At 36.8% G+C, this 24,299-nt stretch overlaps 3 protein-coding genes across 3 annotated transcripts in view; all 3 read right to left on the bottom strand.

The window, feature by feature from the left end:
• Nucleotides 1–12,396, bottom strand: part of LOC136257589 (uncharacterized) — a 53,633-nt gene extending 41,237 nt beyond the window's left edge. The window contains exon 1 of the mRNA XM_066050853.1: nt 11,958–12,396. The gene's annotated coding sequence lies outside the window, so the exon portion shown is untranslated. The remainder of the gene's footprint in view (nt 1–11,957) is intronic.
• Nucleotides 7,820–8,697, bottom strand: LOC136257571 (uncharacterized). Its single transcript, XM_066050806.1, has one exon. The coding sequence runs from the start codon at nt 8,649–8,651 to the stop codon at nt 8,004–8,006; it is 648 nt and encodes a 215-aa protein (XP_065906878.1). The 5' UTR covers nt 8,652–8,697; the 3' UTR covers nt 7,820–8,003.
• Nucleotides 12,397–14,981: 2,585 nt separating the features above from the next.
• The window catches only part of LOC136261500 (mucin-22-like), an 18,085-nt gene continuing 8,767 nt past the window's right edge, over nt 14,982–24,299 (bottom strand). Inside the window, exons 14-22 of the mRNA XM_066055544.1 lie at nt 22,467–22,598; nt 22,208–22,341; nt 20,192–20,539; nt 19,428–20,101; nt 19,179–19,375; nt 17,542–17,622; nt 17,183–17,234; nt 15,370–15,452; nt 14,982–15,298 (exon numbers count right to left, since the gene is read on the bottom strand). Coding sequence (XP_065911616.1) covers nt 19,835–20,101; nt 20,192–20,539; nt 22,208–22,341; nt 22,467–22,598 — 881 coding nt within the window. The 3' untranslated portion in view covers nt 14,982–15,298; nt 15,370–15,452; nt 17,183–17,234; ... (1 more) ...; nt 19,179–19,375; nt 19,428–19,834. The remainder of the gene's footprint in view (nt 15,299–15,369; nt 15,453–17,182; nt 17,235–17,541; nt 17,623–19,178; nt 19,376–19,427; nt 20,102–20,191; nt 20,540–22,207; nt 22,342–22,466; nt 22,599–24,299) is intronic.

The raw sequence follows: 24,299 nt of genomic DNA, 5'->3' as shown, positions 1-24,299 counted from the left end.
CATTAGGGCCGGAGAGAAAAAAAAACTAAATACATAACACCCAAGAAAATTTTAAACTTTAGACCCTCTGAAATTGAATGTGAGACGGATTTCAGCAGTTTAAGGGTGCTCTGTACAGTCCGCTTATATGGCTTCCCATGAAATTTAATTTGTTCTATAACTTACAAATGATTTTAGCAAATGTTCTGTGCTTTTTTACTGGGTATAAGCTAACACTAGTACACAGTTTAGTCCAAACCCAACTGCTAAATTTGCTTTAGAACATGAGTTACAGTTTTTCCCTTTATACTAGAATTAGTCCTACAGTTTATGCACAAGAGCCTTGATACTTTTATGACACACTATGCTAAACAGCAGAAACCATTGTGCACTTTTATTTTTGTCTTTTAGCTTCTCAATGATCACGTATTTATCTTTCGGGTTGACACTCCCAGAAATCCTTTTCTTTACTTCCACGTTATTCATCATCTGGACTTGCTATTTAAAAATGGCAAACGCTCTTCTTTGGCAAAATTACTAAAGTAGCTTGTGTGAAAATTTCATGCCTATTGGATTAAAAATGACGAAGTAGTTCTAATTTAAGTGAGAGGGTGTAGAATAGCAAGATGCGTGTGCTTGTTGCTATGGGATACCTAATTTACAGGTACTAAAATGCGTCAACATGTCACAGACTAATTAAGTGACCATAATATTTCTTTTAGTGCAAAACAGACTATGTCTTGGGAAGCCTTGTACGAACTGTACAGAGCACCCTTAATAGAATAGTTACTACTGAATACTCTGATTTGCCTGACTGCTACATTAGCGTGACTGTTCTATTAGAGTATCTCGATCTTTTTAGTTATGCTCGGATCTGGGCCTCGATTCCCGCTACGCCTCTGCCAACCTGGTGCTACCTTTCAGTCCTACCCCTACCTAGATTACAGAAACTTACAACACTTCTAGCCAGTTTAGTTGTAAATCTTGGGCTCAGTTGTTTCACCCTTTCAATGCCGCTCAGCAGTAACCATCCTTCTGGTCGAGCAGCTAGTCTATCCCAAACACCAGCTTTCTATGTAGTATGACGGTACCAGTATGGTACTCTAGCCAACAGCGGTTCATCCTAATCCGCTAAGTTTGTCTTGAAAAAGTTCAAAGTAGTATCTAACGCCAAGTTAAACGCGCAGCGCATAGCTATGAACTGGTTGCTATAAGCTAAAACCGATTCCGAACAGTTCTCAAACCGGTTATACAAGTTCAATGTTTACTGTTGCACGCAAACTGGTTGCCGTACACTCAAACTGGTTGCCGTACACTCAAACCGGTTATACGAGTGGAATGTGTTGTAACTAACGCGTACTGCGTTTGAACTAGTTGCCAGGTACTGAAGAGATGTTACTATGGATAGCGCTATATAGAAAACCTAACTTGGTAATAAAGAGTTGCAGAAACAAACCTGTCGTTTTATTTAATGTTCGGATATCGCTTCATGTAATACCGGTTAGTGTTCTGTTCTATACCTTGTAGTTTTGTCTGTGAATTAATTTTTTATGACGTCACGTTTGTATTATTCTTATTACTTGGTTATATAATTATTAGCACTTTACAGTGACCAGCACTGAAGGTGTCTGACAGCAACATGTGCTGCAGCCTTAGGATTTGTATCGTTTTCTACCAGAAGAAAATGACAAAATTGGCTGCCACGCTGGTGTTATTCAAGTTACACTTATCCCATGTCAATCGTTAGGTAGTTGATTGGAGGATATCGATTTCTCACGTTGCGGACCCTACTATAGATCTATAACCCGGCATATCTAGAAATTAGTTTACTATCACAAATATTGGTATTAAGGCTAACAAAGTGTCACTAGGCTAAGGAGCATGCATGCTATGTGATGTTCAACACCACTACTATACTTAGCTATACATGTTTCTGCCTAGCTGCATGATTAGAGCATAGCTAACTGGCTAAGAATAACTGATACATTATGGTATATAATTAGCTGTATCAAAATGCTATAGTACCTACAAATGAAAAAATTATCATGCATGCATGATAGCTACTCAATGCATATTGCAATCAGTCTTGGTTTAATGGAAAAGTTAAATTTAATGATATAAACTGAAATTCCATCATTTTCAACTGAAAAACTGCTAAAAAATACTCTCAGATTCACCTTTAAAGGGCTCAAGTTTCAAAAGTTCCTGCAGGGGGAGGGGCATGTCCCCAGACCCCCCTAGGTCGGCTTGCTTCACACACTAATTTAGTCATCATTCCAAATAGCTAGCTAATTTGACCATGGAATCTTACAACTAGGCCTTGTGAGAAAGCTTGGTATCTTCTAATGTCTGGCTAGTTACCTATGTCCTTGTCTATTTTAGCCCCCTTTCAAAAAATCCTACATCCGCCCCTGTAAGTATACCAAATTTCAGCTTGATCAGAGTACGCGTTTGCATTTTGATTTTGCAAAGTGTGCGAAAAGAAGAAATCCTAACCATTCTGATTTTTTTACTTTTTCACCCATTACCCATACCAGAGGTCATACATTTAAGCTATTTAAATATTTTTCAAGAACAGATGCCAGGAAATATTTTTTTACAAGAAGAGTTGTTGAACCATGGAATAATTTACCCCAAGAAGTAGCATGTGCAGCATCAGTTGATGATTTTAAGAAATTGATTGACCAATATTCATCTAACACTATGTATAAATGTATGTAATTAGTCTACTTGTACTTTTTTTACCTGTTGATCAGGTGTAACAGGCTGTTTAGCCTTATAAATTACCTGTAATAAATAATAATAATAACTTTGGCCGCTCGTATCTCAAAAATGGCTGGAGCGGTTTTCTTCAAATTTGTAATGTGGACTCCCCTACCTAGCCGGAACATCTGTAGCAAATTTTATTTCAATCGGATAAGGAATCACGGAGCTACAAAGGTATGAAAATCACATTTTCTTTCTTCCTGTTAATATACTCACGGTGTGGCGCGCTATCTTCTTGGGCCGCACGACATACCGTGTGTCTTGATAAATGTGACTGGATTTTGGAAAAACGATCCAAATTGCACATTAGAAATTTCAAGATAAACGGTTTTAAAGAATTGAAGCCAGCATAACTCTCCAAGGATAGCAAGCACGCGTATGAAATTTACACATAAGATGCATCAATCTGTTACCTTTCAGGTCACTTCCATTACTTGTAGCTGCTTGTAGAGTTTCCCGCCAAATAAGATAGAAAAGCTGAGCAGTTGGACGAGTGAAGTAGTTTCACGAGTGCTCACAAAGGTATGTAGGGTGGGGAGGGCAAGAGATAGACCTCAAAATGGAGGTAGACCACGATTGGAGTCCAGAAACGAGATTACAGGGCTGTGCTGGCTCCTTAGTGGCTGATATGTAGCAAAATCAACAGAGAAAACCTCTGGCCAACATTATAAGGCTGTCCACCAGTAAATCACTGATTCTTGCCAAGCCAGGTCCTTCACAAGGCCTGAAACCGCCATTTGAGCACTCCACACCACCCAGAAAAGACGTCTGTTAAAACCAGCCTTGAGTGGTTTGAGAAGTACTGAGGGTCAAAACTAGTAGTACGATAGTGTAGCTATCCACTGGTGGTGTTGGTTTGATATTGCCTGATGTGCAATTTGGATCGGTTTTGTAAAATCTGGTCACAAATTATGTATGATATGTATAATATTATATATATATTTACTGATAAAATCAGAAATAGTTAAAGTATTTAAAATCTGCTTTATCTTTTTCTTCTTCCTGTGGCAAAGAAAAAAAATAGGTTAAAAAGACCCAAAGCTGGCCATAGGCCGGCTTTGGTGTATACAAATACAAAAAGAAGTGATATCTAATCCAAAACAACCAAGCTTTAAAAAAAGAGTGTGGCCCTCAAAAAGGCTATGGTGAAAAAAGATGTGAAATCCAAGGTGGTGGCCAAGCAAGGTGGTGGCCAAGAAATGGCTGTGATAGTACGTAGATTAATGGTAAAAAATTAATAACGACAATTCGGGTGAATTTGGTGTCGCTTGATTTTGGCACCAAATTCACCTGAATTGTTGTTATTAAATTTTTTACCATAAAGCTACCATCACAGCCATTTCTTGGCCACCACTTGGATTTCACATCTTTTTTCACCATAGCTTTTTTGGGGGCTGCATTCTTTTATTTACAGCTTGGCTATTTTGAATTAGATATCTGCTAATTTTCAATTTTTAGTCTTCAAGTCTGGAAGTCCTTTTTGATTTTTGTCAATGCTGTAAGGGAATTCAGTATAGCATTGAAGGGTATATAGTAGAGTTACTAGTGTACATAAAACTGCTAAAAGCTAAAATAAATAATGCGCTTCAGATGTTCATAATAATTATCATACTTCCCATATCATTATAGCTACATCACTGTGAAGTTTCTGTATGCGATTAATGTGATGTTAAGGTAAAAATCCCCACCCATCATGTACTATGACTGCCAGAGGTATACAGACTACATTGATTCCTTACACTTATATTTATCTATTTACTATGAACATATGTGACTGAATTTGACAAAACCCGGCTTCGACGCACAAAACTTCGTTAGGAGATATGGCGATTTTAAGTAATCATTGTGTAATAACTTCCCAGTGCCTACAGCTGTGCAAGCAAAATTTGCACCAAGTATGCATCTATTTACTAGCTATCACTGAGTGGGTGTATACATTTCTGATACCCAAAATTAGCTCTGTTTTGGGCAGCTTTTCTCGAGTGGGTAATAATATCACAGGTGATAGTAATAGGGTGGGAGGGTGGGGGTGGATAGTAATAGGGTGGGAGGGTGGGGGTGGATGGTGGTCTTAATATACGGGTATAAAATGGAGTAAGAAGACGATTGGAATCCAGAGGCCAAGTTTGGGCTTTCCATGGCCCTCAAATCACTCCAAATTGACCGAGAACACTATTGGTGAGCTCTCTGTGAAGTCCCAGCTCACTACACACCATTATCACAAAGCCATGGCCATTCAATGGCGCCAATCTCCCACTCGTGGCTTTGACAGGGTCGGAAGAAAGCTGCCACAGAAACCAGACTTGCCAGTCCTGAAGGAAGTACAGTGTGGAATGTGATAGTGTATTAGGCCAGCAATCCATTTCTGGTAAAAACGTAAGTTTGATTTTGTGTGTGTGGAAGCCTTGTTATGTGAAATCCGGTCACATATGTACATACATCATAAACCTGTGTAACATGTTAGGAGTGGGATTTAATGGAAATCATAACTTTACTATAGAATATTCTGCATCATTACAGGAGTTAGTTTCTGTTGCCTTTTGTTAGCTAAAACAACTGCAAGTAGTCCTTGAAAACAAGGAATTCTTTTTACCTCAGCTTGCAAGCATGAAAGGAGGTTTGAATATAACTAGAACAAAATACCGTAACATAGTTCATGGCTTGTTGAATAGCTAAAAGTATTTACACAGTGTGATGACATTTGTAAAACAATGCATATAGATATAGATAACATACATACATATAGATATGTATATAGCTACACGGTACGGAATTATTAATTGCGATAATTTTTAAACATAATAATGTTGTTCCTACTCTGCAGGATTTCACTTGCAATTCAATTATGCATTTATGTTTAGTGGTGATTAGGAATGTCATACATCAACATTCTTGCTATTATGCAATAAAGAATATTATTTAGAGACTTCATCTGACAGTCTGTGACAAGAGCCTACTCCATATAGTTTCCATTACAATGTATGCACCTATACTAAGTTCGGTTGGAGTGAAGTGGTGACCATCATCATAATCATCCACAGTGCTATCCTACCAAGACCCTTTAATACAGGGAATCTTGATCATGACACTGTAACTGTTGTTAAGCACAGCAAAAACCCAAAACCTGTCATCACTCTATTCTGTGGCTAGAAGAAATATGGAATCCTGCTAAACATAAACAGCATTCACCAGCCTGTAAGAATATAACCAGAATCTTGACTTCAAAACTATCATAAAAGATTCTTTGGAAATATGCACAATAGTGACTTTATAGTAACATGCCGACTGCGTATATATATATATATATATATCCAGCAATATAATGTGCCCTTAAGCATTTGACAATCAGATTTTGTTTCCACACAGTTATACAGTACCAGTGGATACATGGCATAAACATCTATTGGTTCTTACAGTGATTACAAGGCTTAAAATGTGTGAGATAATGAGTGGTCAATAAAAGTTTAAGATAGAGCTATGGTTATACTACATTGTCCAATAGTTGGTGGCACATTGTAACCAGACTCAGATGCAGATTCAAGGGAAAGGGGTTTGATTGAGGTTTTAAAGCAACCCTGGCGGTCCCCACCAGAAAGATTTACATTGCTGAGCTAACTAATAGTAATAGTGCAATTGTATGCTAGGCATAAGCACTGAAAACATGGAAACAGCAAGGGGTAGGGTTATTTCTTGTAAGACTTACACTAGGAGTATACAGGCCTATATTTATACTGCTAGTGCTATTGATCGAAGTCTCTAATAGAATAGTCAACTACTCTAATAGAACATCCAAACTTATCTCATTAAAACTGTAACAAAAAAATGCTAGTGCTTGCCTGAAATCAACCTCTTCTTCTTGACCTGTACGTACTTGTGTGCTGTTATGCCATCATTATGTCTAACATCCTGTCATATCAGTTGCTTAATGTTGAAATTCTACTGCTCCTTTTTGCACTGAACCATAATGAATTAGTGCTTTTAAAGACCATTAACCTAAAATATCTAATGGATGAACTATAATAAGTTTCAGATGTCTGGGTTAAATTACAAAGTGCCATTTCTTGTAAAGTTTAAGCATTTCTGTGCCAGGCCCTCAAATTTCAAATTCTTTATATTCTATCAAACTCCATACATAAAATTTAAATTTTATTCTTTTAATAATAACTTTATAATTATACGCTGTACAGTAGTGTAGTGCAAACAAAATTTGACCACTGCATACAGTATATCTGTTCTAGTTGTATAATGGATATGCATGCAGGTTATACAACTGATAAGAGTTTAGAACCCATAAAATGTAAGAGCTACAGAACTAGAGCTCTTCCATTCAAGAGAAATGGTTTAAACCCTATAATTTTAAAATCAAATATAGTATTTGCAGACATGGAACAGTAATAAAATAGTCAGAAGTATAAGGGAATGTGAGGCTTGATTCATTAATACTGTATATACACTGTATCTACTTGATCCAAAGTTATACCAAGCTGCGCACTATAAATTTAGCTAATGGAACAATGCTGTTAACCAGTTCCCCCTCATGAAATCCTAGATTCATGCTGATAACATCCCTGCATAAAAGTTGCAACTATGACCTTTAAAACTACATGTGGCTGTGTGGTATCTTTAAAGTCATGTTTTCTTCGCTCCAGCTTATTATTGTTACATACACATTATTATGCACATTTCTTGCTTGGGTATACAGTGTATAAAACTAATAGGGAATGTGGCATGTTCTGATTGTTTAAGGGCTGCTTTAATTGAACCAGCAGTGTTTGAATGCTTGCAAATGTTTCTAAGCCAATTTTTATACCGTAGCAATCAAAGTATGTATACATAAAAGGGAGATGAGGTGGGAGACACTTCTATGTAGCACATTAGGAGTGAATGAAATGGTGATTCCATGACTATTGATTTACCATTTTGCACATTGCAACGGTGATTATGAAGACATCATAGATTTTTGGTAGAGATCATATTCAAATGGGATACCACATATTGGAATGTTGTATTTATACTTATAATCTAGCCTACTGTTTCAGCTGTATGTCTAGTGCTGACATGCATGCATATGTACTTCTCTTGTCTGCAACACAGCAGTGTATATCTTCATAATTATACATATATACATGAATGGCCTCACAAGAGTGATATTTTGTTTGTAAATAAAGCCTAAGTGTATGCAATAGCCTAACTTCAAAATACAAAGTAATGTTTATATGTTCTTGATCTGGTCCATAAACTGCTCATATTACTTAAGGTCATGGGTGATCACACTTTACCTCAATAAAGGGGTGCTTTGTGGGATCACTTTCTGATTTACTGGCAAATCTTGTATCACGGCCAGGTATGTTCTCATTGGTAGCCCAGATCACTAAACCATAGTTGTCTTCTCCAGCTTTCCATTCGTTTACTGCAGATGTCACATCAATTCCAACAAACCCCTTTTGTTGACCATAATGAATGGTAGTTTGTCCTCCAGTTGAGCTACTCTCAGCATCGATGTCATCCAAGCCGAGCCATTGTGTACCCCAGTACTCAGTGTAATCTCTTTTGGTGCTTGTGGCTTCAGTTTCCTTCCATGACTTGAGAACTCTGTGGGCTTGTATGGTGCGAGTGATGAATGGTGCTTGAGCATCAGTTTGGAAACTAGCCTTGTGAGAATACTGGTAGTATAGATACATAGTGGCATGCTTGACAACACCACATCTACTAGGCACATCCTCAAACTTCAGCAAAGAACGTTTCTTAGGGTAGTTAGGATGCAATCCCACTATCAGGTACTTCAGGTAGTTGAAATTTGTTGAGCCACGTTCCAGGGTCACATCCTCCACTACTTTCAAAGTATGTGCATCACTTTCTCCTCCAAAGCTGAGTAGTACCACTGCTGCAATGAATCCTGTATACATTTTTGTACCAGATCAAATTGTATGCTATGCACTGAATCAGTTGTGTCTTTTATATCCCCACATTTCAAGATGCCATAATACTTCATGCATTTGTTTGCATGATGTTTCCCCCTTTTGACATGTAATCTCAAGACTTCCTATATACAAATAGGTTTCTATGATATATATATCCCTGTAGGGGATGATTTTTGTCAAAAATAGTAATAAACTAGGCCATAATTTAGATGATTTTTTCATATAGTTATTAGTGTAATACGTATATCAGTAAGTCATGAACAGAGATGATACATTGGATACCACTAGAAAACAGTGAACAATTTGAAGGTACAATGAAATTGCAGGAAGCTTTAGCAGTAGTCAGCAATTACTTCATGTGGTTGTTCTTTAAGTATGGATATACACTTGATAGAACTTGCACCCATATCTTTAATAAGAGTGCATCATATACAGTATGGTAGAACTGTATAGGAGAGGTACCCAGTAATGAAGGTTTGGGCTTTTGCCCACCCAAAAGCTAGCTTCACTTTCCTTCGTGACAGCTTGGTAGTATTGGTTATATAATCATATACAAATATGCCCCCAAAAGGACCCCAAACACTTCCAACAAGCTATTATATTTTTAAAAATGTTAGATTAAATTTTTTCTGCCAAACTGACTGACAGTCTGCCCAACTAACTGATTCCTCCAGCCAAACACATTTCAACTATGGTTAATGCCATGGGCTTGATCTCCTCACTGTTTGACATCACTTAATGCTCAAGATATTCTTTTTCATCAATCGCAGTAATTACAATGGATGCATCATGGTTAGGGGAGTGCCTGTTAATCTGGTGCAACATCTAATGGTGAAGAAATCAACCCTGTAGCCTTAGCTGATATTGAGTTATGCTGGTCCAAAGGCTTCAGTAAGTTAGTAGAAAATCCCACTAGATTAAAAAAAACTTTAAAAGTTTTGTAATAACTTATTGGAAGCATTACTGATCAAACTGAAGACACTTTCAGGCTTGGCAATACCTGCCATATTGTGGGGCTAGTTTCTGGCCAATATTGTTTGTGAGAAACTACAAACTTCCAACATGATCCTACAGTACTATTGTACTATATGATACTGTATTTTATAGCAAATTGTAAATGCAGTATGCACTGTGATTGTGTTCTTTAGTTTGGGCTGGTCCTCAGCCATTTTCTGTCTGCTCAGTAAATTAAAATGTGACCAGATTTTACAGAACCGAACCAAATCGCACATTAGGCAAAATCAAACTAACACCACCAGTGGATAGCTACACTATCGTACTACAAGTTTTGACCCTCAGCACTACTCAAACTACACGAGGCTGGTTTTAATAGACGTCTTTTCTGGGTGGTGTAGAGTGCCCAAATGGCGGTTTCAGGCCTTGTGAAGGACCTGGCTTGGCAAGAATCAGTGGTTTACTGGTGGACAGCCTTGTAATGTTGGCCAGACGTGTTCTCTGTAGATTTTGCTACATATCAGCCACTAAGGAGCCAGCACAGCCCTGTAATTAGCGATTTCCAACCTACCAATTTTTCACACATATTTTTGCTACTTAAATTATACACCTTCAATAAACGTTTCACAAGCTGCCGTTCCAGTAAATGGTAGCCAATGCTTCGTACTTTGTATTGCACTTTACTGGATTAAAATCCATGCGGTATTTATTGAAATACAGCAAATAAAAGTTTGAAAAATAAAAATCCCCATAGGAAGCCCATACAAATAATTGCGTATGTAATTCTAATTGGAAGAATGTGGCACCTGTGATAGCCGAAGTTTCCGAGTGTTTCCGCGTGAATCTGCTGCTGATGAGGACGAAGAAAGTGGTTCTGGGCAAACCGTATATGCTGATTTCGATTTTTCCATGTGTTTTTTGATTGGAGGACGATTGATGTTGGATTACGATGGAAATATGGCCCTTTTAAAGGTAAATCGCCATCTAACACTGCTCAGAATTCAGCATTACAATCACCCTGGGCTTCAAGGCATCCCCCTGCATTGATGCAAGTATAGTTTGAAGGTGAGCAGTTTGTTGTCTTGCACGGAATTGCAAAATAAGGTTCAAGGTTGAGCATAATCTTTTCAAAAGTGGAGACTGGCATGTGATACCAACCTTACATGGCTTCACACGTACCTTTTGTTATATTCTGGTGTGTTTACTGCTGTTTTGATCCATTTTATAGCAGCTTCAGTGATTGTAATTTTGATCAGAAACTATTTATAATTTCTCTTTGTAGTACAGTGATGTCATTGTGTTATATAATAATTATCATCCTTAGTGTTTACAATGTGACAAATAAAGCTGAACAATGTCCAAACAAATCTATTTTTTAAAATAATGTTGCTCTTACATTGTGTTATCTGATTGTCATGCTTCCGAAGTACGTGTTAATTGCGACTTGTAATGCCAGTACTTGCCATTTATAAATATTACCGATTTTTCTAGTTAGTTATCCTTGAAAATGCATTAAATACCTGTGTATATATATTTAGTATCACATAATACACAGTTTTATTTATGCATCACTTGCTTTATTCATGTAATATTCTGAGTGGTCAGTCTACAAAGAAGTGGTCACTTTTGAGAGGTTTTACTCACTTCACTTACTTCATATGCTGTTCTTCATAAAATAGATATGTGGTGAAAATTTCATGTCGTTATTAGTTTCCTATCTAGATTTATGACACTTTGTATATGCAATATACATAAAAAGCATTGAAATGCTGTACACAAAAATCATCACACTGTAAACTTCTTTTCCTTATATCTTTTGATAGGAACCACTGATTGAGGTGGGGTTTGCACTAAAATGACCCTGACAAAATGCACAATATTGTTCATACCAATGAATGTATGGAATGTTAATTATTTAATTTAGTTGGAAATCTCTACTGTAATCTCGTGTCTGGACTCCAATCGTGGTCTGCCTCCATTTTGAGGCCTATCTTTTGCCCTCCCCGCCACCCCCCAGCCTCCACCCCTTTGTGAGCACTCGTGATGCTACTTCGCTCGTCTAACTGCTCAGATTTTCTATCTTATTTGGCAGGAAACTGTACAAGCAGCTACAAGTACTGGAAGTGGCTTGAAAGGTAACAGATTGATGCATCTTTTGTGTAAATTTCATACGCGTGCTTGCTATCCTTGGAGAGTTATGCTGGCTTCAATTCTTTAAAACCGTTTATCTCGAAACTTCTAATGTGCAATTTGGATCGTTTTCCCAAAATCCAGTCACATATTATTATTATATAACACTCATTTAGCTGTAAAGGAGCCAAACACACAAAGACATACTTTGGATTCACTCCATGACCAGTGCCAGCCTCTACACACTGACCAGACTTCTTTCCACTGCTCCAGGATTCTTGGCATGTCACGTGATCTCACGTGATGCTCCAGAAATAATTTATATGTGACCAGATTTTACAGAACCGAACCAAATCGCACATCAGGCAAAATCAAACTAACACCACCAGTGGATAGCTACACTATCGTACTACAAGTTTTGACCCTCAGCACTACTCAAACTACACGAGGCTGGTTTTAATAGACGTCTTTTCTGGGTGGTGTACAGTGCCCAAATGGCGGTTTCAGGCCTTGTGAAGGACCTGGCTTGGCAAGAATCAGTGGTTTACTGGTGGACAGCCTTGTAATGTTGGCCAGACGTGTTCTCTGTAGATTTTGCTACATATCAGCCACTAAGGAGCCAGCACAGCCCTGTAATCTCGTGTCTGGACTCCAATCGTGGTCTGCCTCCATTTTGAGGCCTATCTTTTGCCCTCCCCGCCACCCCCCAGCCTCCACCCCTTCGTGAGCACTCGTGATGCTACTTCGCTCGTCTAACTGCTCAGATTTTCTATCTTATTTGGCGAGAAACTGTACAAGCAGCTACAAGTACTGGAAGTGGCTTGAAAGGTAACAGATTGATGCATCTTTTGTGTAAATTTCATACGCGTGCTTGCTATCCTTGGAGAGTTATGCTGGCTTCAATTCTTTAAAACCGTTTATCTCGAAACTTCTAATGTGCGATTTGGATCGTTTTCCCAAAATCCAGTCACAAATAAACAATAAAAATAATGGAAATTGTCCGTAATTTCTATAGTGACTGGATAAATTGCAGAGGCATTTCTTGTATTGTTCTTTACTATGTAGTGGGTGGATAATGGCAGAAAAATGAAGTGGAATGGCCAATTCATTTCTGTAATTATTCTTCAGAAGATGACTTGTTTTAAGATATGTGACCGAATTTTGGAAAGTCATCCTTATGGGCACATTCGACCCACTAAATATTTAGTTCTGAAACACAGTATTATAATTCCTATATAGAATAAACTATAGGTACCTTGAATTACAAGAAAAATTGTAGAATATTTGAAAAGTTTGTCCTGCCATTAACAGCACCATGCTAGTTTCAAAAGTTCTACGTAATTGTTTCAGGTGCAACCATAAGAGTGATTTTCCAAAATTTGGGCACATATGTCTGGCATCATTTTAACCTTTGATGCGGTGTGCACAGTTTCATCAGTCACAAGTATATAATTATATGTAATTCTAGTTGGGATCATATATAGAACAAAAAACAGCAATGAAATAACAGGAGTCACCTACACCTGCAGCTACTATACTAGTGGACATTTATTTCCTACGTACTTCAGTCATGGATATAGTATTGGTTGGCTATAAGACTAGAGAAGTAGGGATTAAATTCTCATTATAGCATAGCTGCAGATCTCCCTATTTCATAACTCTAATTTTTAATTTTTACTTGAGTAAATAAAGAGGTATAATTAATTTTAATATCACAAATTCTAAGTATAGAAGAAATATAAAATTCCTCAAACTATATGATCCTGGCGGTGGATATATATCCACCACCAGAGATATATATGATCCTGCATGGTGGTGGATATATATCCACCACCATGCAGGATCATAGTTTGAGGATTTTAAAGTACATTGTCTAAACAAGACAATGAAGCCATTAAAATTAATTATATTCATGGCTTTAGACTTTCACATGAAGCACTACAGCTACTGTAATTGTAGGTAGTTTTAATTTAATATCAAACAAGAGTATTTCCCAAACTTCATATCCCACGCTTCTGAATACATATTAAGCAAAACTCAAACCTAATGCATATAATAATAATTAGATCATCACAATATCAAATTAAGAGTTAGACAAAACAATGAAACCCCTAAAATTATTATGTCCTCCATCAGTTCACACACTGTGTGGCAATCAATTGCCAATTGTCCAAGATGTATGTGTACAGTATGATACTACGAAGAGAACTATGTAGGAGTTGAATTTGTTCTAATTCTCTCTCTTGTAACTGTGTGGGACAGTGTAACTGTAAGGTTGAGTCTATTATGCTGGCATAATAGACAAGCAAAAGTGTAGTGCTTGCATAAAAGAGAAAATTTCAAGTGTGATAGGCATAATCTTCACATAAGTTACTGACAAAATAGTAAAAAATGATTGCCCATTTAATCATTGAATGCACAGTATACTAATCGCTATAGGAAAATGATAAGGGTAGACTTCAATTTGGAAGCTGAAACTTTAAAGTATGGTTCAAGATTAAATATATAACTCGTCAGGTACCCCACTACAAATATATTCATTTTTTATGTAATATCTGATAGCTATTACTACAGTGTGATGGGATGAATAAAATCTATCTAGTATTTATCATTAAGCTGATTCTGCTGGCATTTCCATAAGGCACATCCTGTAGCAGTGACAGGTGGCATTAATTGTTCCTTCATGGGCTAACTTAGTTTATGGCACAATGCTCATACTTACTTCAAAATTAATTCCTACATGAAATTGTATATGTAAGTGATTATAAGAGTGGGTACTGCAAATATGAGCCACTCACACCATTCTAAGAGAACTAAGACAATTGCCATAATATATTTTACATTAGGATAGAGCATTTGCAGCAACACTCTTCAGGCCTTAAATATTTGTGTTGAATTCTTAGCATTGACAAAGTAAAGCAAAAAAAATTACAGAAGTAACAGATTATGGAGATACATTGTATTGTACATACAGTACATGATCAGGCCTGGGAGTGTTGGTACATAAAGTTTGCCTAATTTTAAAAACGTTTTTGGCTCACATTGTTATGCCATTCCATGCAATTTTTATTTAGTTGACTTTATGTTACAGAAGACAAATATTTTATATGCATGAGATATGATCTGCATGTGATGGGCTGTAGTTTGTGCCAACATTCCCTGTTTTCACAGGCTCAAACTCAATCACATATTTTAGAACACTCTATATTGGAATATTGTCACTATACTGCTTGCATAATATAATTTTACTTTAAGGTATACATAGTTTATAACATTATAGACTAATTGCATTATAATAGTGATTCTTTACTGGAATACTCCCTTGTTTATGTATCAGTTGCTATGCTGACCTGTACGACTGCTACCGGATGGATGTCATTGAGCAGATAGGTTTCTTTAGATAATATTATTTTCACAGTATTTGTAATTTTATGAAGTAGATTTGTTAGTACACATGCAGAGATAGAACATGTCTTGATGATTTCCACAGAGACACTGCAGTTGCTTAATGTCACTGAATATTGGAAGGAGTGTTCAAAGTCAATATACTGTTGGAAATGATAGAATAAGATTCAGTTGTGGGCATACAACAAAAGTACATTGTAATCATTCATCTTACCATGGTTGTGTATACAGCTCATTTCAAGTGCTAAATTCAATGATCATTATCTACTTTTTTGAATGATGAACACCTTGCATATGCTACAGATAAAGTGACATACAGCCATTCCAGTGACAATAGCTATATTTGGTAATAGTTATTAATATCATTATCACTAAAAACAAAAATTGGTTTACCATTTGTGCAAAATATAATGTAGATATGTCTTGCTTTCTTATTAAATAATCAAAATGCAGTGTAAATTATTAACTCTGAAGCATATTATAGGCAACATTAAAGATGCTGTATATTATAGTTAAAGCACCACTGCACGTGTGTATGGAAAATACAGTATGAGGGGGCGTGCAGAGAAGCTAATACAGCATGAAGTAAAGCCGAGTGCTGTATTTGCCTTGAGACACCTCCCGAGCGCTGTATTTTTCATACACACAAGCATAGCAGTGCTTTAAGTGTTATATTGCACTTCCTGGTCGTCTGGCTCGGAGTGATTTTCTCTAGTACTCAAACCACTGTGATTTTCGGTGATCAGGATATCAGTAAGTGTTTAACTAACTTATTTTTAGTCCTAGAATGAACTATTAGGATTGGATTAGTATTAGTATTAAATTATGGACAATGTACAATCATTGCAGGTAACTTAATAATAGGCCGAGGGCCTTTTAGTCTGTCCATATCCAATTTGATGCCAGTGATTATCTAAATTGTTCTTAAACTTATTTAAACTATCTGACGCGATCACATATAGGGGGAGGGAATTCCACTGATTTACAATTCGGTTAGTAAAGAAATTTAATCTTGGGTTGATCCTGGAGTGGTGCTCAAATATTTTCTGATGATGTCCTCTAGTAATACTGTCAACAATGGTGAAGAATGGGTCTGGTGAAACTCTATACAAATGGTTAACTATTTTATATACATCTATTAAATCATCTCTTTGTCTTCTATTTGGCTAGTTTTAGCGATTTACAATGTCACGCACGTGATCAGTTGTGCTGTCTTAGCATAGATATATAAACCCTGGGGTTTATATATCTATGGTCTTAGTGTAGTAGGATAAACAAACTTGTAGGATTAGTTTGGCTGGTTTTGACGATTTACAGTGTGTTGTTTGCGTAACATTCCTTTACTAAATTCTCCTCATAACTGTATTGTATTTGCCCAATTAAGCACATAACTGTACTGCATTTTCCCAATTAGCTGCTTAACTGTTCTGTATGACTCATACAGTACAGTTATGCAGCTAATTAGTATTGTATGAAGAATACGATATGCGGCATCGCTTTGATCCTCCCACGCAAAGTACAATATATAGCAAAACAATGAAGTGATGCATGATGCCATATCTATCCAGCATCCTGTCATTAGTTTTTCCCATGTGGGAGACATGTGCCCACACATAATTAAGGTGTGGGGCCATGGGTGCTTATATGTACATAAACAGAGTCACAGACGTGTCATAAAATCAAACTATGTACAATATAATTACTTAATACCCCACCCCACTGTCTCTGGGTTTCTGTATAGCTATACATAGCAAAAATCCCCCACACAGACATTTTAATATAATCAAAACACCCCTTATAGATGTCCTAACTAACACTTTCATGGGCCTACCTCAAGGATGTTTAGTTACGCTTCAATGCAGGGGTGGATTGGGGGTGTGGGGGACTAAGGGGGCTGTAGCCCCTCCTTTCCTTTCTAAGTTAATACTTGGACAATAAAACCCTAAACCTTCTATGCGTATCAAAAGCAGATTTATTTCAGGAACTATGCATCATTACCAACACAAATAATGTCTATGTAACTATACCTATTGTTCAACTCTGTTCCAGGAGAGTATAGCTTCCTTTTCCTCAAGAGTCCTTCAAAAAACAGGTTTCGATTATGGATTGCATCTCCAGTTACAAAAGTTTTAATTGTGGGTTTGTTTTATTCAGATAATTAGCAGTGTTTTCCACTATGGCTATAAGAGGTGATTAGTGTGGTTTTAAATGAATTATTCAAAAAAGTGTTAATTGGTTTAATTGTCAGCTTCAGTATAATATGTAGCTACCAACTCAGCCATTTAAAAAACTGTAGTCTTTTGGTAATTTACAGTCTCATAAGGCATCTATAGCATATATTCACCCACTTTTGTCTATATATGAATGTAAAATCTGTATCAGTTACCTTCTGATATGACCCCGTGCTGTGGGTTATGATGCTGGCATTCGTAGCTAGCGATAAATCAGTCTTCATCACCTGGCAGATCTAGAAATAAGGTGACTATCACAACAGAAAATTCAGAAAGCCCATAAATGCAAATATAGTTGCACTTTGCTAAGGATTGCCACTGGCTTAATAGCTACTAGTACCCTTCACTGCATCATCTGTTTTTCAGTACACTTTATTTGATGTTAAAGCTGACAAAGTGTCACTAGGCTAAGGAGCATGCATACTAATAATTGTGATCTCATTTATGATCAACACCACCACTGTAGCTACAAGTTTCTGCCTCACAGATTTAGCTGATTAGGAGGAGCTGATGCATTATAGTATATAGCTAGCTATATCTAAACGCTTGGTAGCTAGATACAAATGGAAAGAGCATGGTAGCTAGATACAAATGGAAAGAGCATGATAGCTACTCAATGCATATTGCAATCAGTGTTGATTTAATGGAAAAGTAAAATTTAATGATATAAACTGAAATTCCATTATTTCCACTGAAAAACTGCTATAAACACTCTCAGATTCTCCTTTAGAGGGCCTAATTTTCAAAAATTTCCTAAGGGGGGAGGGGGCATGCCCCCATACCCCCTAGGCTGAGTGTGCAATGTAGTCATTATTCCAAATAGATAATTTGACCATGTATACTACATGACTTTTGCCACTAGGGCTTTGTGAGAAGGTTTGGTATCTTCTAATGTCTGGCTAGTTACCTATGTCCCTGTCCAGCTTGGCCCCCCTTTCAAAAATCCTAGATCTGCCCCTGCAATACTTAGTCATTACACTGATACTCCTTAGAAAAAAATTGGAAGTGCTTGAGGGTCACTCTGAAGGCATTCCCAAGTTTGATGGTGTCTAACCATGCAAAAATGCATACACGCCAAGATGATAATATGAAGGAAAAGTGAGGCTGACCAAAATCTGCCAAATACGCGATGAACGTCGATCTACTATGCCAAACTATGGTGAACTACGAGTGAGTTACTTTGTTATAAACTTGTTTGTGTGCATTCAGGCTGCTAATAATTTGTGCAACACGTGTTAATTATGAGTCCTAGTGCATAGTAAAGCTACATGACTAGAAATTAAATAAATCATTTGCCTTTTGCTTTATTAGCATCAAGGCCAAGCGGCGAGTGCTTTATTGTTCATATAGCACAATTAAGGCAATGCTTTAACATATATATATATACATAAAGTACAGTTAGTGGTCTAGCAGAACACTTCATTCAGGTAATTAAACTGTACACTGTACTTTATGTTAAACTGTACTTTATGGAAAATGAGGTATAAAATTTTCATTTGATTAAAGTTCTGTAAAATAATACTTAGCAGCTTGCCTATAATAATACTAGGCAGTTTTCCTAAACTTATTTATACTATACAATGTACATTATATTCATTTGACTATAAAATGAGAATGGTAATTTCATGTTTCAGTGTCAATTTTACCTCTAGCTATATATACGTATATATAAATTTCCAAGAATAATAAAATGTACAAAAATGAGCTGAACTTTAGATTAATGTAACAATAATTGTGCTTTGTATACTAATATTATGCAAGTATCACTTAATTAGAACACAATATGATGTACCTGAACTGTAATGTCTTCATGTTGTATAGCAAAAGCAGAAAACACAGTGGCATTGGAGCTAGGTACTAAGGCAGTTCTACCCTGAAACTCTACATTGACCTCTCCCATAGTTCTCAATAGTACACATTCACCAATTCCATTGAAGGTGTATGTGAAATCATCAAGAGTAGTAAAGTGGGGATCACCCCAAAACCACCCTATCAAAAGTATATATGAGTACTTTAATTATATTCAAACATAGTCACTCACTTATTCTTGGTGGTCTGTATCTGGCACAATCATTTGATGGCCGTCGTTCAGAATACAAGTTACATAATCCGACAAAGTCAGAGCAACAAAATGACTTTGGATTAAAATTGTTCTCTTCATATGATTCGATTGTACGTTCATCAAACAGTAATAGAGAACCTCCATCCATAGGATCAGTAATCAATAATCCAAACATAGATGATTCCAAAGTGTAACAACACTCCCTATCATTACCACGAGAAAATCTTAAAAGAAAGCACAATGTGTTAAAATCTGGCTTGGAACCCAAAACGACTCACAAAGAATCTACGGTCAAAGAAAGCTTGGGATATACTGCATGGACAAGATGTTGTGATACTGTCCAGAAAAGCTATGGATTGACCAAAACGTGCTATATCTGAAAGATATCACTGCACACACATTCGTCTTTGTTCTTCTATAACACTTTGAGAAACACTAATTTGATACAGCAGATTGCTATCTCTACATGCTACTTCATTGGCATTGCTTTGTCCAGTAAAGGGATGGTTGATAAATGTAGCAGTAGAAGGTGAGTTGAATCCAATTGTAGGAAATGTAAATCTACCTGCCCACTCGATCAAATTGCATTCATATATAAAAAGTGCATAGGATTCTTCCAAGTTAGTAATCACTACTGCCTGGTAAGTGTTGGTCTAAGAAGTTACAAAAATTACATTTGTGACACAAGTTAAGAATGTTGTGATTTACTGTGTCTAAAATACAGTAGTAGTGCATATATGTACCTGTGCAAGGAAAGGATCATCATCCGAGGCACTGCTAGCACCATGAGGATAAGGGTGAACACCTTCCCACTCTGCCAATATCATAAAAGTTCCTGCAAAATCTGAAGACGTGTTGCGATCTCTTATATAGCTACTGACATTATCTAGTAACTGGTCTCCATATGCACCAGTAGCTTGTAGTTGAAACACTTCATAAGATACATTGCCTTCTCTACGAATGTCATTATCAGTCCAATAAGGGGCAACCACATGGACATTTCTTATCCTACTGGTTGTGCCACCGGGGAATGGTTCAGGAATCCAGAATAAAAATGGCTGACCAAATGAGATTATTCCATTAGTCCCAACCTAAATATAATTATATGAAAGGAATAACAAAACACCAGTCATCCTATTCACCACTAAACAAAAATTCTGATAATATTTAACAATTGCCAGAAAAATTTGGAACAGTAAGTTCAATTAGGTATAGAAATAAAAGTAGTGAAACAAGGAATGTCACCTACTGTACACCTGTGGATCAGGACAAACGATAGTGTGTCATGCGGCCAAGGAAAAGGCAATGCATTTTGGTGCAGTGTACATTTTACAGTAACCAAGACAATAATATTGTCACACCTTTATACCTCAGTAACGGTAAACAGAAATAACCCATTTTACTGCAATAAATCCCTTGGGGTGAGATATCTTCCATTCTAAATTAGTCTAGTGGTTACTGAGATATGCACCTTCAAAGTTTGTCTTTTTTTTTTCTTCTGCTGTTAATTTTCTTTTCACAACACTGACAAAAATTACCAAAAGCCCTATTGGATTGTTTTCAAATTTGGAGGGTATAAATAGCATATAATAGTGCATGTATCTTCCACTATTGGTAGAAATGGAGCAAAGTTACGAGTGATTTTCCAAAAGTGCAACTACAATTTTTCTCATGCCTGCAGGGTAATATTGACAGAAACAACTTAACAGATAGGCTAGGTGATTGAAAGTACTGAGAGTATTAGCTAAGGAGATATAAAGCAAAAACCAAACATGTGGAACAAGCACACAGTCACTGAGAAGTAAAAAATAAAAAGTGCACAAAAATGACAAAAAAACAGGGTTCAAACCAGGGACCTCCACTCTTGTACACATGAGCCCTTTACCACTGTTGTCAGTTGCTCAACTCACCTACTTTATAAATAGAAGTTCTAGTTTACTGTACCAAAATAATTATAATTTCATAGATGTATCTATGGAAACTCTAGATTGTCATGTTGTAGAACATTCTATACACATTGTATTATAAGTGCTCAAAAAATGTGCACTCTATTAGAGTACTACTATGTATTGAATGAAATCCCATGTGTACCATGTACAGACAATAATAATGTCACAACAACCTAACATCCTCAGCTACATCATACATAAATTAATATTTCTAAGAACATTAACTGGTCCCAATATGGCTGCTTTCTGTAATGTGGCAAAAACAACTTCACTGAAGGCTACAACAACTATGTATTACTGCTACTACTACAGAGGTGCTGAAAATTATGGAGGTGGATGATTTTACAAAGTGTCCAGGTATGATTTTCCTTTGTCTGGAGTTGGCAGAATGGTATCGTGTGACATGATGTGCAATGGTTTGACATGTGATGATGATTACTCTGAGATAGAATGATGGAGCTAGAGGTTATTAAAAAGTTGGCTATTTACTGTGCACTACTGGGATTGGTTAGTTTGATAGCCGGACCAAAAATCAGCACGTATTGCTTCTCGATATTTCTATTGAACCACTGCAATAGTGTAGTATGACTGTGTAAACAATTTAGTGTAAGTGTTATACTGGTGTGTTCTTGTAACAACATTTCTAAATTCAGCTATTTGCTCCGTTGGTAAACAATACAATTCATTTTCTAGGAAAATTAGATGTTAATTTTTTAAACTACTGTAGTATGCTTATGTACAGTATCTCATTCTCATTGTTATGCCATATCACATGAATTAGATGAGTATCAATGCAATATACAAACTTACGAATGCTAAAGTGTGAACCTCTGAGCCAAAAGGAAATCCTAAAGGCAATGAAATTGGTTCTGAAGCTGCATCTGGACCATTACGATTTGTAATATATCTTCTATTATCACCAAATTCCAGAAATCTTAAAGGACCTGTTAGTGAAGAATTATGATTGATAAATTCTCATGCATTTGTTATCACTACTAGCTACTTACAGTAAATGGGTAACACAAATGAAATTTCCTATAAGCATGTTGACATAATATGATTGACATACCAATAGGAGTTGGTGAAGGTGAAATAATACTAGTAGAAACAGCTGTGGTGGGAGGTATTGTAGTTATAAATGGTGTAGATGATTGTAATGTAGATGAGTGTAAATGGTGTAGATGAATTGTTTGTAGCTGAACTATCTACAAGGTAACTTCTTCTAGCTGATCTCTCTACAGGGTGATTTGTTTGTAACTGAACTCTCTACATGATGGTTTCTTTGTAGCTGAACTCTCTACTAGGTGACTTCTTCTAGCTGATCCCTCTACAGGGGGATTTATTTGTAGCTGAACTCTCTACAAGTGATTTATTTGCAGCTGAACTCTTTATGTGGTGGTTTCTTTGTAGCTGAACTCTCTACAAGGTGACCTCTTCTAGCTGATCTCTCTACAGGGTGATTTGTTTCTAGCTGAACTCTCTACAGGTGATTTTTTGCAGCTAAACACTCTACATGGTGGTTTCTTTGTAGCTGTACTCTGTACATGATGGTTTCTTTGTAGCTGAACTCTTTACAAGGTGACTTCTTCTAGCTGATCTTTCTACTGGGTGATTTGTTTGTAGCTGAACTCTCTACATGGTGGTTTCTTTGTTGCAGAACTCTCTACAAGGTGAATTCTTTTACTTGATCTCTCTACAGGGTAATTTGTTTGTAACTGAACTCTGTACAAGGTGCGTTTTTGTGGGTGATCTCACTGCAGGTTGATTTGTGTGTAGCTGAACTCACTAAAGGGTGATTTGCTTGTAGCTGGACTCCTTGCATTGTGTCTTGTTTCTAGCTGATCTCTCTACAGGGTGATTTGTTTGTAGCTGATCTCTCTACAAGTTGATTTGTGTGTAGCTGATCTCTCTGCAGGTTGATTAATTTGTAGCCGATCTCTCTACAGTGTAATTTGTTTGTAGCTGAACTGTCTATAAGGTGGTTTGTTTGTAGCTGATCTCTCTGCAGATTGATTTGTTTTAGCTGAACTCTCTACATGGTGATTTGTTTCTAGCTTATCTCTCTACAGGTTGATTTGTGTGTACTACTAACTGATCTCTCTACAAGCTGATTTGTTTGTAGCTGATCACTCTGCAGGTTGATTTGTTTCTAGATGATCTCTCTACAGGTTGATTTGTTTGTTGCTGATTGCTCTAAAGGTTGATTTGTTTGTAGCTGAACTCTCTGCAAAGTGTTTTGTTTGTAGTTGATCTCTCTACAAGATGATTTTTTGTAGCTGACCTCTCTTCAGGGTGATTTGTTTCTAGCTGATATCTCTACAGGGTGATTTTTTGTAGCTGACCTCTCTTCAGGTTGATTTGTTTCTAGCTGATCGCTCTACAGGTTGGTTTGTTTGTAGCTGAACTCCTTACATTGTGTCTAGTTTCTAGCTGATCTCTCTACAGGGTGATTTGTTTGTAGCTGATCTCTCTACAAGTTGATTTGTGTGTAGCTGATCTCTCTGCAGGTTGATTTGTTTTAGCTGAACTCTCTACAGGGTGATTTGCTTATAGCTGAACTCCTTACATTGTGTCTAGTTTCTAGCTGATCTCTCTACAGGGTAATTTGCTTGTAGCTGAACTATCTATAAGGTGATTTGTTTGTAGCTGATCTCTCTGCAGGTTGATTTGTTTTAGCTGAACTCTCTACAGGGTGATTGCTTGTAGCTGAACTCCTTACATTGTGTCTAGTTTATAGCTGATGTCTCTACAGGGTGATTTTTTTTATAGCTGATCTCTCTACAAGTTGATTTGTGTGTAGCTGATCTCTCTGCAGGTTGATTTGTTTGTAGCCGATCTCTCTCCAAGGTAATTTGTTTGTAGCTGAACCCTCTATAAGGTGATTTGTTTGTAGCTGAACTCT

This window comes from Dysidea avara, chromosome 1, assembly GCF_963678975.1.
Source record: "Dysidea avara chromosome 1, odDysAvar1.4, whole genome shotgun sequence".
Lineage (NCBI taxonomy): Eukaryota > Metazoa > Porifera > Demospongiae > Dictyoceratida > Dysideidae > Dysidea > Dysidea avara.
This window is presented reverse-complemented; position numbering and strand designations above follow the sequence as displayed.